The following is an 18,259-nucleotide window of genomic DNA, read 5'->3' as shown; positions in this document are numbered from 1 at the left end:
TTATTTCACTTATTGTCCACTTGGATCAAACTTAAAAAACACAAATATACATCTGGATCTAGAGCTAAACAAATACATTTAACCAAAAAACAGTGTGAGATTTTTTTGCAGAATTTTGTACACAGTAGTAATGGCAGAGTAGCACAGAGATTCTGCTGAAGCTAGCGTTTCCACAGATCCTGCTGTTTTACAGGACTGTGGCCAAAAAGGGGGGAGGATGAAACACGGGTTGAGGGGGAGTTCTGGGTCATGTGTCATAGTGAGTGGTTTGTGTGTACTGACATTGGCGTTGGGATTTCAGTGGAAAATCCAGATACTGGAGGGTGTCCATGTGTGATTTCAGTGGGTCCACCATGTGAATGTTAAACATTGTGCCTTAAAAGTTTATTTAATCCAAAGAAGTTACATTTAAACTTAAAATATCTTTGAATACTTTCTGACAAAATGACCAAAATGAAAGAGTTTCACACAAGGACAGTAAACAATTTAGCAATCCGTAAAATTCACAATATAGTGTTGCTCCTGACATTTGAGATGAAACAAAGGCATTCAAATGAACCACAGGGAGGTTTAATGAAGTCTTCATACCTGTCTGTCTAGATCCACATATGAGTCATTTCCTTCCACCACTGGAGTCTCCTTACTCATCAGCTACAGACACAAGAACAAAAAGGTTAATGGTTGCAAGAACTTTAGTGTACACAGCACCAACACTGAACTAGTTACACCTTGGTTCGGGAATGATTACAATCAACAAGCAGGACTGTTTTGTCAGTCGTGCGTTACCAGCAGGTGTGCCCTCCCAAACTCACCTATAACCCTGTTTCCTGATAAAAATCTGTCTGATCAATCCCACCATATTCTCATTATTAATCAATTATTATCTGCAAAAACCGTTTAAGGTCTAAACAGTGTGATGGTCTACCTCTTGGATGGCTGTCATGACAACATGTTGCACCGATTCCTCCATCATCATTATGGTTTGGATGTATTCTAGAGAATACAGAGAATCAGAATTATGAGGTAAATCTGAGATCCTGTCAGTTGTTAATGCATAGTGATGTAAAAGAACATTGTTTTTTTAATCAAATCATACATTACACACAATCACAACACAGTATGTCATACACACCTTGTTTCTGTTCACAGTTGACAGCACAGCCCAGTATAAGTTGTAACATCCTCCCAAGTTCTGCGGCGTCAGAGTGTTCTCCGATAAGGTTAACATCTGGTAGTATGAAGTCATTAATATGCTGGCCTAGGATCTAGAAAGGGACAAGACTTTTTAATTATGTAAACACTTTGTTATATTAAAACTAGATTATCATGGCCTGTGTTGTCATTGATTAATATCTGAGATCCTTAAAAACCCTTTTAAAGCCAGGAGCAGAATTTTGAAAATTCAGCTTATTCATGCTCAAATAATTACTCAATCAAATAATTATAGTTTTACAGGGCGTCACGGTGCCTGCAGAGGATCTCATTGACATAATAAAAAAACAACACACAACGATGTGACTATTTGCCAGGAGCCATACATGCCACAGGTGGTTTTCCTGAAAGGCGAGTGAGATATTTAATATCATAAGTGCAATTCAACACAGACTATTCTGTACAAAATCCACACACACTAACATCTTGCTTCCCCTGTTAATATGTTAATTAGTGCTAAAGGGATTAAGGGTGGAGTAGGCAGTCATAACTTCTCCCTAAGAGCAAACACAACTGCTTGTATAGTCAGGATGCTGGGTAGTGATTAAGTGTCTCTATTTCATAATTAATACAGTAGATTCTTCTTACCTCCTGGTTATAGTCTAGGATGCCTTTCAGAATTTTCTTTAGATTGCTGATCTGAAACAAGAGAGAATTTATGCAGAGATTCCCCCAGAATATTAAAAATATCAAGACTACTATAGTGATACCATTTGAGGAATGCAACTAACACAGGTTACATCGAACCAGAGTTTAAAATACCAGAGGTAACTCACAAAAAAAAGGTTAAAACACAGCTTAAACAATATAAAATGAATCTAAACTTTAAAATGTGATAAATTAGTAGTGGGATCACCAAGTCATTAAGAAATACATAATTTCAATATCTGAATGAAGATATTTTCATTTACACTTGGATATGTCTGAGATGATGGGGGGGAAAAAAAGAAACTGGCCCCATAAAACCTAAACCATGCATCCCTACTAATAAAACAAAACAAAAAAAAACTGATCCTTACCTTTAACCTCCAGTTGTCCCCAACCTCTGGCTTGATTCTACTAATCCAAGCGTCATTGAAATACACTACATCTCTAGAAAATCCAGACAGACAAGAGAATAGATTAAATTAAATAAATTGGGTTTTTGTAAAGAAGCAAGGCATAAACAAGTGTTGCCAGCTTTAACAGAAATGGCAACATGCACCGCCCATAACGTAAAATAACATGGAAAGTGTTCCTTTAAAAATTCTGCTGACTCAAATACCGCATTTTCTAATATGCCAACCTTAAGAATGACAACTTACATTTTCTGTAGAGCTTGGGCCATGACGATACCACTCGTCAAGTCTTCTACTGTCTTGCACGGAGCCTCCACTCCGAACGTCTGGATCTAAACAATAAACAGACACACACACACAAAGGTTGAGTGCTGGGTGCAGGATAAACTATGTAATTACATGGAGTTACCAGTTCGTTAAGTGCACCTACAATAAAATCTGTTCAAAACGTTCAACATTTTAAAGCTACAACACCCTCTTCCTCCTCAAAGTTTCAACAGGTCAACTGTGGGAATGGTGCTTGCTTTTTCCATCACCATTAACCATTTTTGTGTATTTCAATTTTATCTTTATATTGTATTGTTGAAGATAAAAAAAATATAGTAGTAGTTTAGAGTAAGGGCAATCACAAGCACACAGCTGACACTTACTGCTCCCTCAAATGTTCTCTCAACTCTGCTTCATCATTTCTTTTACATCTCACCTCAAATCTATTTTCTTCCCTTCCAGCTACCTCACTTGGCATCTCTTTGTTCTCTTTCTACCCTTTATATTGTTCTCTACTTCTTTTTCCTCCAGGCTGAAAGTCTGTTGCCGAGACAGAAGTGAATATTTTTAAGTCTACATGCCAACAGTCCACGTGCCAGAGGAGGAAATTGAGAGCAGGAATGTTGGAATTCTGACAAGAAGAAAGCGGCGAGGTTGAAATTCTGCCTGTGCATCATTCTGTCTGTCTCACGTTTCATTACGTGGCACAAACATGACATGCGGCTATCAAGCCCTTTGTCACAGATCGACCAAGAGCAGAAGGCAACAATCAAGAGATTCAACAGATTGTTCAAATAGTTTGAGAGAACGCCTACCAACCAGGGACACAGATTAAATCTCTGATAAAGGATCCGCATAAAGTAAAGCTGGATTTAAATTACTTGTTGCTGTCTCAGACCACTGCTACGAAACTGCTGGATGTATGACACAATTTTCTTAAAATACACATGGTGCAATAACAACCATCTCCTACTACTATGTTACACTAACTTGGGTATCTATTTTGAACAGGTATAAAGAGATTTAAAAAGGAGATGTGAATTCGCTGTGATTTTTAATTCTTAAGAACAAACTCATGTCTGGGATGTGGAGCAACATTTCATTAAGCCACAGAAAAGGATCTGAAAGTACTGAATTATCATTTAGCCTATCAGCAGAGACGGAGGCAGAGATAAATAAACAAAAAGGCCATGTGACACTGTACACAGTAAAGGACAAATACACAAGGCATGAGGGCAACGTGACACTCACAGTAACATCCACGACGTCACTGGATAAATTAAGATAACTGTAATGTTTTTAAAATGTTTCTTAAAAAGGTTTAAGACTGCTGTTTTACTTTAGATTCACAGTTGGACTTAATGACAGATCTCACTGCTTAAATGTGAATTTTTTACATGCTGTAATGGCTGCAAAATGACCTTCTATCCCTCAACAGATAACGAGCAGACACAGTTGGGCAATTTGATGATTTTTACTTGGGTAAAAGTTTCTCAAGACTTTCATTAAGCGCACCTTGACACCTTGTGTGAAACAGATCCACCGACAAAAAAGCAGTTCAACTTCAAGTTTAACTAGCTTCCTAGGTTTTCAGGTGGCCAAGCACCAATAAGACAGCTTCTCTGTCTATCAGTCAGGCAGCTAGTAGCTAAAGCCTGCCACTGACCTAGAGCCAACACAGAACCAAAACAATACCCATGATTACATAACACCAATTACCAGTGAGAGACTGCAAAAACATTACCGGCTTCTATTACCCACACCAAGTGTCCACTCCATAATCTACCAGTTCAGCTGAATAGAACTGCCAAATTTACACGAAAGCACAAACAAGATGACACCCTTTCATGTGATGCTTCCTCATATTGTAGAGTGGGTTACATGCCGACTTCCTATTTTTAGATACTATTGGAACGCAATACTGGCGAGTAAGATGACACAAATGCATTAAATTAGATGTGAGAAAAACAATGTATTATGCCCATGCTGTTCACTTTTCTCCTGGAGTGACACAGCCCTAAAATGAATCAAAATTAGACCATTTTTATGGTAGAACTGGTTGTTTTGAGAGTTATTGTTCTTAACTTGGTGATGTCTCTCCACCACAGCAACATTTGGTCCGCATCATTTCCCTTTGCAGGAAAGAGGCAGAAGAAAAGAAAACATAGGATCAACCAGACCCTCACAAATACATACAACCCACAAAAGTGCCTCGACAGAGTTGTCATGTACAGACTGTTAAACAGCGTTTTTGGGGAGAAAAAAGATTGATGGCCTGGTGCTTGATGTCAGGTTGGAAGAGCAACTATCACCTATTTTGGCTGGTGAGTTGAGGTATTAGATCAATCACTTTCAATCACCAGCTTCTCCACAAGTTTAACAGAGGTTGTAATCGCCTCTAAACTTACTACAAATCACAATTATTTCAACTTTTCTCTCTGGTGATCATCCTTTTGAGGTCAAAAAACCCTGGCACTATCTGTTACATTTTGAACATGACTGACCAAGAGTAATTTTTGCAGGGCTCAGTTGCCTTTTTTGACCTCCTAAACTATTGTTCCCAAGCAGCAATAGGTTCCCATGGCCATGTGAGCTCCACGTTTGACTGCGTGTCACATCTAGAGGTACAACTACGACTGCGGTATACACACCACTGGATCACAAAGCATTTAAATGGAGAGTAAACCCATGTAAAGTCTCTTGAAAAGCCCCAGTGAAGCAGTACAGGTGAGCTGCTTTATGCTGTGTAGGACACTGGGCAAACACAGGCGATCAGCGGGAACGAAGCGCCATTTTGCCAGCTCTTCTGACACAAAATTATGCTTTCAGAAGGTAATTATTTGTGTCCCAGTTTACGCCTTGAATGCTGATCAGGCAGATATATAAAGATACCTTTTGGTTAGTCTAATTATAATTAGCTGGCCGAATCAAGCCGCCGATTTTGTTGATGGGAAATACAGTGATAAGACTGAAACCAATACCGCTGTGAAGAAACAGATGGAAATGTTTAATCTGTATACTGAACCTTTGAGCTATGTTCCTGGGCAAATGGCCTGTAGCCCACAGTGTAAAAGTAGAAATATAAGTGATCCTGACTTGATTTCAGCATGATTTCAGTTGTAACATCACAACTCTTCAGATAGCTCTGGGCTAAGCCATGTCTCCTGCGTCATCAGGATCACCTCTCAATCAGCTTATTATGATTATATTAATCGCTGAACCTGACAGTAGAGTAAAAGGAGGTCAACAACCACTTCATCTATTGGTAAATATTTTATTTATTCCCTTCATTATTACAGAAAACTTTAACAGCTACCCTGTTGTGCTACTCATAGCTACTAGGCCTAAAATGGCCAACGCCTTTACCACTCAGCCACCAGGACACCCCACTGTGCAGTATTTCAAGTCTTGTTAGAGCCCAATCCATGTGTGTGGGTTGTAATATGATGATTAAGGTCAAAACTTATTTTCATTTGAAAATAAATCTTCACCCTTCAATCAAAACTGAATCCTCCAAAAACCTTTCCATAATATACCAGGAACACTGTATGTGTGGGTTATGTCAGAGTTTGTAGCCAGCTACTGCCAAGTTTTGAGATGAGCTGACACAGCTGTGATTGACTTAGGTTTGGCTCGTTTCTACAGACAGTGGATGAATTGCCTCAGAGTGAACAGACCGCAGAACAACTGTATTCTAACTGATGGAAACAAAGTATCATGTGAATTGAGGTATTAAGAGGTTCTAGTTTAGCAAGATTTGTTCATGTTCCAAAGTCTCGCCAGATAACAGCTCATCAGTCTTAATCATCTAGAACAATCTGCTGAAAGGAGAGATAAGCCTGTTAAAGGGAATTTACCTAAAAAAATTTTGAAAAGAGACTGCCTGTTTGTAATTGGAATTGTTAACCAAAACTACATCCTGCATTGAAAAATGTGAATGTGACAGTGTATGAGACTTCAAAGGTTTGTATGAAGGCACCTAGAGCCAGAAAATGCTTCATCAAAAGGTGCATTTCCAATCATAAGCTCACTTTCCGAGTTACGTGCACAAAGCTGATGCAAATGACAAAATTTCCCATAGCAGAGATAAGTATTCTGTGACATAAACTGGATTTCTTATCTTATTTTAGAATTTACTATGTGTTCAGTTTTGAAAAACCACAGAACTCAAGCCATTGAAGAAGACACAGAAACTATATTCTTAAACATATTGGTTTAAGAACACAAGTAAGCCAGAGCTGAAGCACGGACATGCACAACTCAAACAGAGAGAGCAAACTGAGATCAAAAAAGGAAATCCACACCTACGAGTCTGTGGAAACAGTTGCTTTTCCTAACTGTTTCCAGACAGTTAAATTGGGGGAAAAAACAAGTGTCACGTGACCAGTATTTAAAAAAAACAGGCTGCAAAAGCTTTCTCATTAAGTCATAATGGAAGTGATCACAATCAGGATGCTGGCCCTCCAGACTATTACCATTAAGGGGGATCAAAGGTCCAAATTAGGGTGCATAACATCGGTCAGCTAATTCTAATTTGATGTGTTTTTTTTTCCAATGGGAAGAACAACATTTTCCACACATGCCAAACTCATACAACTTCAGAAATAACAGTGAATGGGCATGTGGTGCCTGATGAAGTAGAGCCACATGTACAGTATGTGTTACATAAACAACCAAGAAACAATGCAGTCAATGCACCTAGTGGTTTTGTGAAACCCATTGCATCGTTTCCATATATGTATATATATCCAGTTATTTTTCGCTGAGCAGTCTTTCTCCCCATATGGGAGAGCTATAGAGATGATTAAATTATAGTTATCAATAGACATGGAGAAATGTGACAAAAAAAAGTCACCACGGAAATTACACAATAACCATTGAGCTAAGGCTATATAGCTCTGCTCAATTGAAACCAATCATTTCCTTGAACCAAATGACCTATTGTAGGTACAAATATGTTTATGTGGTTAAAAAAAGAAAAACTTAAAATTCTTGCCCAGTGACTACAATGTCATGGGATTTAATTTGATCACTCGCACCACATAATCTTATTAGACATAGGCTATTAGTTTGTAGAACAGGCAACTACCATCAGATTAAAAACGTAGCTGATAGAGCAGATATACTCTATACCCACATCAAAGTATTTGGCTGACATCTGCTTAAATGTTTCCACATTGATATCATATAATACTGCATGCTTTACAGGTATGTTTCCCTGACTGTAATCTCTAAAAAACCCTTAAAATACCTTTATTCTTTTATCTTTACCGAGAACCCTAAGAGGATAAACATACTATTAGAAAGTAACACATTATGTATGTGGAAGTGGCAACATATTCATGACAAGCAGCCTTTACTTTGGTATTCTGACCCAACAGACTATAATAATAAAAACACATTCACTTTAGACTGTGGCTTCTTGAATTCTGTTATTGGTTTATTTTTAATCAAATATCATATTTATGAAATAACCTGTTTCTTGTTTCTCAATATCTATAAAATCCAAACTGCTTGGGCTTCCTACTGATTTGACCAACAGCAGAAACAGTTGCTTCAGTATCTGCACTGCTGTTTCATAAGCAGAGGTACAGTCTGAGGCGTTAAAGTAACCATCACAGTTGTGACTTCACAGTTAACAGGTATGTGTGGAATGTTTGCAAGCAACACCATTACTAGGAACACTAAGAGAGGTCATTCTGAGTTTTCATACATAAGCCGAGCTCTGGCAACAACAAGAGGAGTAGACACTGGTGCATGAACAGACACAGCATGCAGATTGGCTGCAGCTGTGTATGTACTGAATATATCCTACCAAATTGTTGAATAGGCTATATTTTGTGCCGATTATCATTTTCAGTTTCAAAAGCTGTAGCTCCCAAAAGAGTCGCTATGCAAACACTTTGTTTTTGTTTTCATTTCGAATAATAGTGGAAATGAAATATTTACTTTAAAAAAATGTTCACATGCAACATGCAAGTTCTCAAAGACCTACTTCTCCATTTCACAAAAGTGAATCCACAAATTGATTTCGAGCATGATTGCATGACATGTAAGGAAGCACATGACTATGCAGAAGCAGGGTGGCTTGCCTGTACTGAGCTCTGCTATAACCACATGCATGTTTTCACTGTAAACTACTGACATTTATGCCAGATGTGTTTAGTGAAAACATTTAAGTACCTGTGCACAGTTTCCATCACATGCCATCTCAGCCAATCCATTCACAGTTACACATGGGAGTGATGTTTTGTGATGCAAGCTGTAGTCACACATAGACTAAAAGCTTTTCAATTTAATCAGCTGTTGCATTTTCCTTGAGATTAACTTTTCAGAGGTTACTACACTCTGAGTGTGACATGAACATTGAATGAATATTTCCTTGGCTGTCATATTCATATGAGCAATGATTTTTTTTCCTCGCACATCACCCATATCTGCTTTATATTAAATGCTGTATCAACAGGCATATCCAAAATATTACAACATTATCGAGCTATAAATACATTTCTCTATCGTCGCAGCTCTAGCCACATTGCTGCAGTTCAACAATGTAAACATGCGCCAATCGGCAGCACGTGATCCTCCAATCTGATGCATTTTTCGCCACTTGGTGGATCTTTGTTTTCAGGATTTGCCTGGAATAATCTGGGGTAACTTCATATAAATCCCAGGCCGGGAGGCTCCTCTGTATTTCTCTATTTTGATCAGAGAAAAGGGAGGAAGGGGAGGAGAGATCGGACATGTCACATTGGAAAACAATGACAGGAATTCAGACTCAAAGCAGACACGGTGCTGTAACGTTATATGCTCAACCCGGAGAGAAAAAAAGCCTTCGCCAAAAAAGCATCGTACCAGAACGAGGCCAACGTCTCTGCCGTTTGATCCGCCCGTTACAACATACGACGGGGCATTAGGAAAGTTGAGCTAACTAAAAACCCGGTTGCACAGAGCTAGACCCAAAATTATAGTCTTGACAGGGTATATGATTTGCTGGCTGCTAGCAAACAGCTGGCCTGCATACGTAACCAACTTGAGCCCGTGTCATTTTCCTAACGTTCCCCGTTAGCTCACCGAGCTAGCATTAGCCTTGTATGCTAGCTAGCGTCGCTGGCACCGGAGGGCTGTCTGTCAGTGAAAATAACCCCCAAACTTCGTATTTTTTAACATACCCATGTCAGCAGGCTTTCACAGAGTTCCATTCGATCCAGGGACTCCGATGTACTCATCGTTACCTAACGTAGGCTGCCTTTGCGAGGTGAACAGAGCCTGAAGTTAACAGTCGGCTTCATATACTCCCGAGGTCTCTCACTCTCTGGGTGTCTCAATCCGTCGGCCGGCGTCTGCCGGAGGAGGGCTGGGTGGGCGGAGTCTGCAGCGCATTTAAAGGAACACTCCCACTATCCAGTTCCAGTGGAAGAACATTTTCTGTTACGCATGAATGACATAAAAATCTATGAGGTATATTTTAAAGCTAGGAGAGGCGTTTACGCGTCATATACAGCCACTGTCAAGATCAGGGAGAAAAAAACAAACAAAAAGGGACACTTGCTTGCAGGGCCAGATTAATCTGCTGAGGAGGGGGGGGCATGGACAAAAAAAGGGCTGTGGGCCCCTATGGGTGCTGGTGGTGCTGCAATGCTTGTGACCCTGGCTCATGTGCTATTTTATCATATATTATCCAAATATTTTGGCCAGGATGCCAGAAACCAATCATTTGTATTCCATCACTGGATTACCACCCTGCCCTCGGTTTACTGTATGTCAAAACTTGATCAAATTCAAATTTGTTAAAGGACATGCACCATGTAAGTATGTAAGAAAGATATTAAAACCAGATTTCTACACAAGACCCCTCTATCAGACAGATAAGCCTCAAAACTAGCTAACAAGGGAGAGGTGACCTTAGCATTACCTTTTCAGTTTTATAGTGCTTGAGTGGTGCATATCGCTGAATGAACAGATTTGTAATTAATCAAATAAACATAAATGAATTGCCACACAGACAACTAATATAATTCAGCATTGCTTGCTTGTGGCAGGAGCAGAGAAATAAAATATATTAGAGTGGACTATGGCTGGGCACAAACAGCATAGTCATCGGTTACATATTACTTATAGGCTAGAAAGCTAAATTAGATGGATAAGGTGGTAACCAGCATAGGAAAGCAGAAAACAGAATGACATCTAATTCCCGCTTTTTCTTCTTGTTAATTGCTGAATACTTTTACCTCTTCAGGCCTCTAAATTGGTAGACATATACTTTACAACTGGTGAGGAGGATCACATGTGGACTGCTTCATTTTAAATGTTAAAAACCAGAAAGTTTGGAAGCAACTGATTTAGCACATTCCTCCTTTAGCTCTATAATACACAACGGTGTGTTAACTTGCCATTTGTAAAGGGGAATTTTGCACCTAACCCAAAACATGACAAACACAATAGTAAACAAAATGGCACTGAATTCAATTTATATGATGGTCATGCCCACAAAAGTACATACAGGCAATTGCAAAAAGTTAGTAAATCAATTTAATAACACTCTTATTGACTTTAAACCAAACTGGAAGCAGTCTATAATATGAATAGGTGTCATATCTACTCTTCTCCATTGAACAGAGTCAGAACCAAGTTCGGGCAAGTGCAGTTAACTTCACAGTTAACAATTCCACAGGAAGATGGAGGGGTTGTGCTCAGAGACATGCCGGATTTGTCTAGAGCATCATAGGAGCAGGTTCAGGCAAACACACTGGTGAATCATGCACATTACACCCACAGATTCACTCCCAGAGGATAATTGATGTTTAGAGTCAATCATGAATCACTGATGTCATTTTTTCAAATGGTTCTAATTACACTCAGGCACTTCTGATGCAGATAGCGCCATAACACTGACTCTTCCAGCAGCTATAGTACAGCATTTTCCCACCAGGGTTAAGACTCTCACCTAACCGGTTCTCAGCAGAAGCACTTACAACACTTGCTGCTTTAATTGCCTTTAGTTTGGCTATTTAAAAGAAAAGGGTGGAGGTTGTGTCAACACCCCAGAGACAAACCGGAAGGGATGCTAATCAGTAAGGGTAGTAAAAAGATATGACGTAGCTTGGCATGTGCCACACCCATAAGACATTCCAAAAAGGAACCAATGGTCTTTATGGTCTTTTTTTTCGGTGATCTGGAGCTGAGTGAATTTTACAGTCGACAGTTGATCTGCCACATGAACCTCAACCTCCTCCTACTCATGAACATGAAGGCAGATGCTTGCTCAGCAAATAGAGCACCATGAAAGCAAGTGGCCTGGGTTAAGTTTCAGCTACCACTCAGAAGCAGCCATTTCCAGCTTGAGGGTCAGGACCCCTCATGGATTCGCATTAACTTTAGGGTGCTAAGAAAAAACTTGATAGGAACAGAATAAATCTTCTCTCTACAAATTCAATATGTTTTACACTCTTATTGATTGAACTTTTCTTCCTAAGCTTTTGACTTCTCTTTTCTTCTGACCAGAAAAGTGAATATCTATCTTCGGCTGGACCGTTTAACACAAGCTACAACAGTGGGTTCATTTAAGGGGTCACAAGTCAAAAAGGTTGAGAACGAAAACAGCATCTTTACGTACACCTGCCAAAGTTCATAACATAGATCTTCAATTGATCACTTCGACAGTCCAAGACCTCACTCATGAATTTTTAATCAGTCTAGTCAAGTAAATGTTCCTTTTCCAAATGTGTATTTACAGTTCAGGTGGAAAATATAAAGAACAAATGAATATTACAAACATGTTTACTTCTTATTGTTAATTCATTTTTTAAATTTACATATGGACTAAAAAAAAAAAGTATAACACTGATGTTCCAAAAATGAAACGCAGAATCTGAAAAGCTTTGCGGTGTGCATGGAGAACTTCACCCACTGACTGATGAAGACTGTTAGATCTGTACAGGAGGCAAAAATCCAAAATCACTCATCTTTAGAGTGGCAAGATTCACTTTGAGAGGATAAGTTAACATTCATAACTTGCGGGAAATTACATTCAACATCATCATCTATAATCAATCTTTGATTACTTTTTTCCTCGAATTTCGAAGAATATGTCAATTGAGAGGCCATGAAGTGACACCATGGGTTCACAGCTGCAGCCATAGATGCCTGCATTAAGTTTCAGATTTCATCAGATTTGATCAATAAATCTAATCTGTTGCTGGTAAAGTGATTTTCACAAAAGCATGGGAAGCTGTCTCTTTCAAGTCAAATGAATATGCATAGTCACCAGGTTACATACAGTATATAAGTGCATCATCAGTGTAATTGATCAAACAGGCTGTAATAGCCACAGTATGATGGTTCTTGTATCACATCTTTATCTGGCACAATCTGAATGCAGCAGAGAGAAAACTTTATATGAAGATTATCAAGACACTGCCATCAATACAGTTGTTCTTGTATTTCCTGTAAATAAGATTACATTATATTAAACATGTATGATGATATGCACACTACCTAAATGACTGCTTTTGGCAATGCTACCCATTCAGTTAGGAGTGTCCCTTAAGTACCTGAATGGATTTTCCTGGCTTACTGCAGTAAGTGAAACAGTAGATATTCACACTATCATTTCCCAATCTGTCCGTCCATGTGTTTTATAGTTGTTCACATTGCTCTGACTCAACCTATGAACCATTAATGGGGTGTTCTATATACAGAGTCAACACTTAAGAGCTTGTTAAGCCCTCTCCAGCAATGAAGTAACATCCTAGGCTTCAAAATAAACCCTGTTGAGTGAACAAGCATTATTGGTCACTGATCATTTACAGTCTTACATGTCCACCACTGAGTTCACTCCCCACCCAAAACAAGCCTGATGTGAGCAAGCTGAAACCTCTTTTATACATGACAACCTAGCCGTTCAGTCTCTGTGTGACCACCTCTCTGTACATGATCGAGATGTACACAAAGAGTAGAAGGATTACGAAGAAATCGTCCATGAATCCCAGGAGACCGAAAAGTGCCTCAGGGAGGATGTCCAGAGGCGAGGCCAGGTATGTGAGTGCTCCAACCAGGCAGAGGAGAATTCGGATCCTGAACATCCAGAAGAGGCCGCCCATAGAGAACATCTCTCTAAAAGCGTGACGGAGCAGGGTGGGCACGTCTCGCAGCCTGTCCATATACTTAGGGGAGACAGAGAGACAGACAGACAGACAGACAGAGGAGAAAAAATATTATGAGAAGTCTGTTATAAGTCTGTTCTAAATACAGTACGAGTCAAAAGTCTGGACACACCTTCCCATTCACTTGAATCAGAAAGTGCGTCAACATTTTTGAATGGTACTGTATACTCCTCTGAATTATAATGCACTGCACAAGTCAGCATCTAAATAAAAAAAACTTTTTTTGGCCAATCAGATATGTAAAAGTAATTTAAATATGAATATTGTATACAGTAAGCCCTGCTAACCTGTAATCACTGCAGCCTAAATATGTATCTAGCTGTGGTATACTCACAGATCTTGGTTGGCCTGAGAACCTGCGGTTGTAATCGTTGATGTCTCTCAATATAAGCAGAGGTTCTGCCTCACCATCCTGGACTGTCTGCGGACCAGCATGCTCATGAAATAGTGGGAAGAGCAATGTTACCTGGGCAAAGGGGGGAAATAAAATAAAATAAAAATCAATAAATGACAACACTAGTGCTAATAAGGAATGAAACCTGTATTAACAATACAAACATTTGATAGAATGGAGATGAGAATTCCATGATTTATTACAAGTCTCACCATTTGTCTGCAGATGGGGCAGTTAATAGCACCAAGCCAGGTGCCATACCTCCAGTAGGCTATAATACAGGAACCTATGCAGGAACAATGAAGATGTTACATTACTGAAGCTCAATGACAAAAAGTAGCCAAGTAATAGCAAGAGATATACTTCTGAATTATTGATTTTCATGTTTGCAACTGAACTTCTATATTAATTATAATTTCTGTTTAGACTTTAAAACTAAACAAATCCAATTTACAACAACAGGAGAGTCAATAAAACAGATTCCAAATGTGATAATAATAATTCTGCTAGCAAAAAGGGTATTTAAAAAAAAAAATGTGACAAGCATCTTCATATTTTCTCTCTGTTTCCTGATGCAATAGTCTGGTATTACAAAGTGTTTATTAATAGTCTTACCACAGAAAAGATGTCCGCAATTGGTCTCCACAGGCAGAACAGCCTGCTGTAAACAGACAGGGCAAGACATATCTGTGTAATACTGCTGCCTGGCCTCCGGCTGAGGATTTTCATCCTGACAGAAAATAAATACGTAAAAATTTAAAATGCATATGAACATTTAATATACACGTCATCAAAACCACAAAGGCAGTTACTTTATTGACTACTGTACCTGCAAAATATTTATTGTTAATTGAGTCTGATTTTATGTTTTTTTTCCTGTTTGTATATTTTCTGCAGCCGTATCAGCCATATTTGGCAAGAAAGGCTACAGTTATATTTACCTGCTCTGTTTGGAGCTGTTGTCGGACGGCTCGAACATGCTCCTGATTCTCAGGATGAATGTTCTGCTCTTCTTGTCTGCAAGGTCAAAGGGCAGACATTTGGCTTTATGCTGCTAACAGGATTTAGCAGCATAAATCCACATTTTCTATCCACATTTTTCATTTAGCAAATGATTTGAATAGCTAACACAAAAAACTCTAAGTTTTAATAACTGTATTGTATTTGGTCAGCCTAGCAACTACATTTTTTTTTGTTTAAGAGCAAAACTCTTGTTTAATTAGATTACTAAACCTGAAATAGCATTTCTATCACACAGGTCAAACACAGGGAACAGTTCACCTACATGAGATTAAAGGGGAACCCTATGTTTTCTGTGGTTTTCTGTTATTTTTATACTGTTATGATGTCTGATATCTAAATTAAACACGGTCAAAGTTCCAAAACTTGGGATTAACGTATGAAGAAATGCTCCCTGCAAGTCAAAAGCCAAGGCTTCAACCTACCCTGAAAGCTTTATTTGTGACGTTTTTTTTCCTACCTTGCCGACTGGCTGATGTCAGATCGGTGCGCATGCCTATAAACAGCCATCTATTCTGTAGTCTTGGTTGCTAAGGTTGTTGCTAAGTTTTTTCCATGTGTTGTTTGCGTTGTTCACTCGCATATTTCAGATCAGATTCCCACTCAAACATGTACAGATGTATTTCAGAAGTTGACATTTCAAGTGAAGAACAAGAAAAAGAAGTGAAATCCTACTACTGTAGTTTGCTTCAAGGTTTGTTTACGTGGCCTCCCGAGTGGCCAGAAGTTGGCTGTGATGCAGCTTCTGGAAGCTAACCAATCAGAACAGAGTGGACTATTGGTAGGGGGGTCTTAAAGAGACAGGAGTACTGATGGGAATTATGGCTCTTTGAAGGGTTAGGGGTAGGGTAAAAAAATAATCATATCATAGAGCTGACTTGTTCACGACTCACATCACATTACTAGACGGGCTAAAACGGCCTGAGGAGCTACATAAAGTGGAGTCCCAGACTAAAAACATGGAGCTGGAAATGACTATAATAGGTCCCCTTTAAGCAACTAGTGACACTTTGGTGTTTAATAGAATATACTAACTGGGCAAAATGTACCAGGTTAGGTAATCAGAACTGTATTAATCACATTTTACTGAAGAAAAAAAAAAGATGAAATTGCTTCTTACCGGCACAGCAGAGTGAGGAGGCCTGCGAGGAAGGTGACACTGAGCACCACAACAAATAAGACCTGGTTGCTGACACCTTCGATGAGGGTGTCCTCATCTTGGATGAGGTAATCCAAGTCCCCACACTGATTGTCCTCCATCACCCACACTCATAGCCTACAACACTAGAAAACATACATACAACATAGAGGTTGACAATTCAGGATATCACGTTAGACGTTAAGTGAAGCTTGCTGTGGGCCAATGTTCTCTGACAGTAATTACACAGTATTCATCGCCTGGGTTCACAGGACAGTAAGTTATAGCCTATGTTGCACCATCAGTTTTCACTTCACAATGAGTGAATTCAAAATGAACATTCAAGTTCTATCATTTCGTACTTTAGTTTTTCAACAGATGCAAAGTCTGAAATCAAGTTTCATTTTCACTATTAACTTGTAATAACTAACAATTATTACATCATCATAAACTTTGAAGCGTTCAGTATCAAACAAACTACCCAACACTACTGAACAATTAACGTTAGTTAATTTACCAAGAACACTTGTGTACCTTATCTAACATCGAAAGGAATCGAGATATACGTTATTGTTTACTTCCCAGAACTCGTGTACATTGTCAGCTAGCACTGACTGCCATAACATGAAGCTCATAATTATGTTCCTGCTCTCCACACTGCCACAGTAACGTTAACAGTAACAATTAGCTACGTATAGCGTAAAGTAGCACTGACCCGCTAATGACGAGCTGGCTGTAATTCACCATGCTGACGTTGTTAGGCAACGTTGAGGAGGCTAGTCAACCGGGGGGACATAAGCTGCTGTTATTTAACACCGACAAACAGCTAATTGTCTTAAAATTAGAGCTCAGCCAAGCCCGTTATCCCTTGTGAATCTGACTAATAAACATAGCGACCATGTTTGCCTCGTTAACTAGGAACGTCTTGTGTCTGGCTGCTGCTGCGCTGACTGAGCAGCCACAAGTTCAAACTGAGACAAAAGCACAATCGGGTTTTAACCTGAATCAACCACATTTCAGTTGACAACGGGCGACCATACCTTCGCTCAGAGGTAGCATGTCTCTCCAAAAAGGCACGTCTTGTCAACTCTATTTACTCTATCGAGACAACTTCTTTCCAGCAATGGCACATTTTTGTGGAGACTTGGTCAGATAACATCGGGAGCAAGTAGAAGAATCATTGCCCTGTCAAATGCTACTTTTGCGTCATTCTCTCATCTTGAGTCACGTAGCCTATTGGTTTCAGTTTGTTTCCTTCTTCTTCTTCTTCTGTGGGGTATTTATTTCTCCCCCTTCTTCTTCCTCTTCTTTTGTTGTTTAATAGCAGTTGGCAAATTGCTGTTAGGCGCATTACCACCACCTTCTGGATTGGAGTGTGGATCAGAATGGTTGCTATTACATTTACATTACATTTACATTTTTCATTTCGCAGACGATTTTATCCAAAGCGACGTACATATGAGACTGATACAACACAAGCAGGGATCTAGTCAGGAGACAACAACACGAGTAAGTGCCATAAAGCTTAAATTTGGGCCCGATAGGACGTAGATGCTATCAGGCAGTGCAACAAGGCAATGATTAGAGTGCATAGATTGCATTGAAGCATTTTTTTGTTTTTTGCTTTTTTTTTTTTGTTTGTTTTTTGTTTTTCCTCTCCCTACAGTTCATCAAGTGCAGAGGTGTTTGCGAAAGAGCTTGGTCTTTAGTCTTTTCTTAAAGATTGAGAGAGTTTGGTAACTCATTCCACCACCGGGGAACTACAGAGGAGAAGAGTCTAGCTAGTGACTTAGGGCCCTGTTGTGGTGGTGGTACCAGGCGCCTTTCATTGGCAGAGCGTAGTGGGCGGGAGGGAATGTGTACCTGAATGAGAGAGTTCAGGTAGGCAGGAGCCGTTTTAGTGGCTATTTTGTAAGCAAATGTCAGGGTTTTGAATTTGATGTGGGCAGCAACTGGGAGCCAGTGGAGGGATATCAACAGCGGGGTGACATGTGCTGTTTTGGGC

At 39.4% G+C, this 18,259-nt stretch overlaps 2 protein-coding genes across 6 annotated transcripts in view; both read right to left on the bottom strand.

Moving 5' to 3' along the window:
- The window catches only part of hook3 (hook microtubule-tethering protein 3), a 30,068-nt gene extending 20,198 nt beyond the window's left edge, over positions 1-9,870 (bottom strand). For all 4 annotated transcript variants that reach the window (XM_067575264.1, XM_067575263.1, XM_067575266.1 and 1 more), the window contains exons 1-7: positions 9,710-9,870; positions 2,517-2,602; positions 2,232-2,304; positions 1,801-1,851; positions 1,133-1,265; positions 926-993; positions 589-651 (exon numbers count right to left, since the gene is read on the bottom strand). In XM_067575264.1, the coding sequence (XP_067431365.1) occupies positions 589-651; positions 926-993; positions 1,133-1,265; positions 1,801-1,851; positions 2,232-2,304; positions 2,517-2,602; positions 9,710-9,766 (531 nt within the window). In that variant the 5' untranslated portion in view covers positions 9,767-9,870. The remainder of the gene's footprint in view (positions 1-588; positions 652-925; positions 994-1,132; positions 1,266-1,800; positions 1,852-2,231; positions 2,305-2,516; positions 2,603-9,709) is intronic.
- A 2,329-nt stretch (positions 9,871-12,199) lies between these two features.
- On the bottom strand, positions 12,200-17,542 carry rnf170 (ring finger protein 170). 2 transcript variants are annotated; one of them, XM_067575290.1, is made up of 7 exons: positions 17,295-17,542; positions 16,237-16,400; positions 15,038-15,113; positions 14,712-14,826; positions 14,309-14,382; positions 14,037-14,168; positions 12,200-13,702 (listed from the first exon to the last, which is right to left on the bottom strand). In XM_067575290.1, exons 2-7 carry the CDS (start codon positions 16,374-16,376, stop codon positions 13,433-13,435), a joined length of 807 nt encoding a protein of 268 aa, XP_067431391.1. In that variant the 5' UTR covers positions 16,377-16,400; positions 17,295-17,542; the 3' UTR covers positions 12,200-13,432. The 2 variants fall into 2 exon arrangements, with proteins under 2 accessions (XP_067431391.1, XP_067431392.1); XM_067575291.1 differs by lacking the exon at positions 17,295-17,542 and adding an exon at positions 16,970-17,233.
- Between the last annotated feature and the right edge of the window lie 717 nt (positions 17,543-18,259).

Source organism: Thunnus thynnus, chromosome 19 (assembly GCF_963924715.1).
Source record: "Thunnus thynnus chromosome 19, fThuThy2.1, whole genome shotgun sequence".
In the NCBI taxonomy this organism is placed as follows: Eukaryota; Metazoa; Chordata; class Actinopteri; order Scombriformes; family Scombridae; genus Thunnus; species Thunnus thynnus.
This window is presented reverse-complemented; position numbering and strand designations above follow the sequence as displayed.

Excerpts from the sequence above, each read along its gene's own strand:
- rnf170 (XM_067575290.1), bottom strand. The coding sequence starts at position 16,376 with ATGGAGGACAATCAGTGTGGGGACTTGGATTACCTCATCCAAGATGAG. Across the intron at positions 15,114-16,236 it reads CTCCTCACTCTGCTGTGCCG|ACAAGAAGAGCAGAACATTC; the intron begins GTAAGAAGCAAT and ends TTGACCTTGCAG. Across the intron at positions 13,703-14,036 it reads TCTCAGGCCAACCAAGATCT|TATATGGACAGGCTGCGAGA; the intron begins GTGAGTATACCA and ends GTCTCCCCTAAG.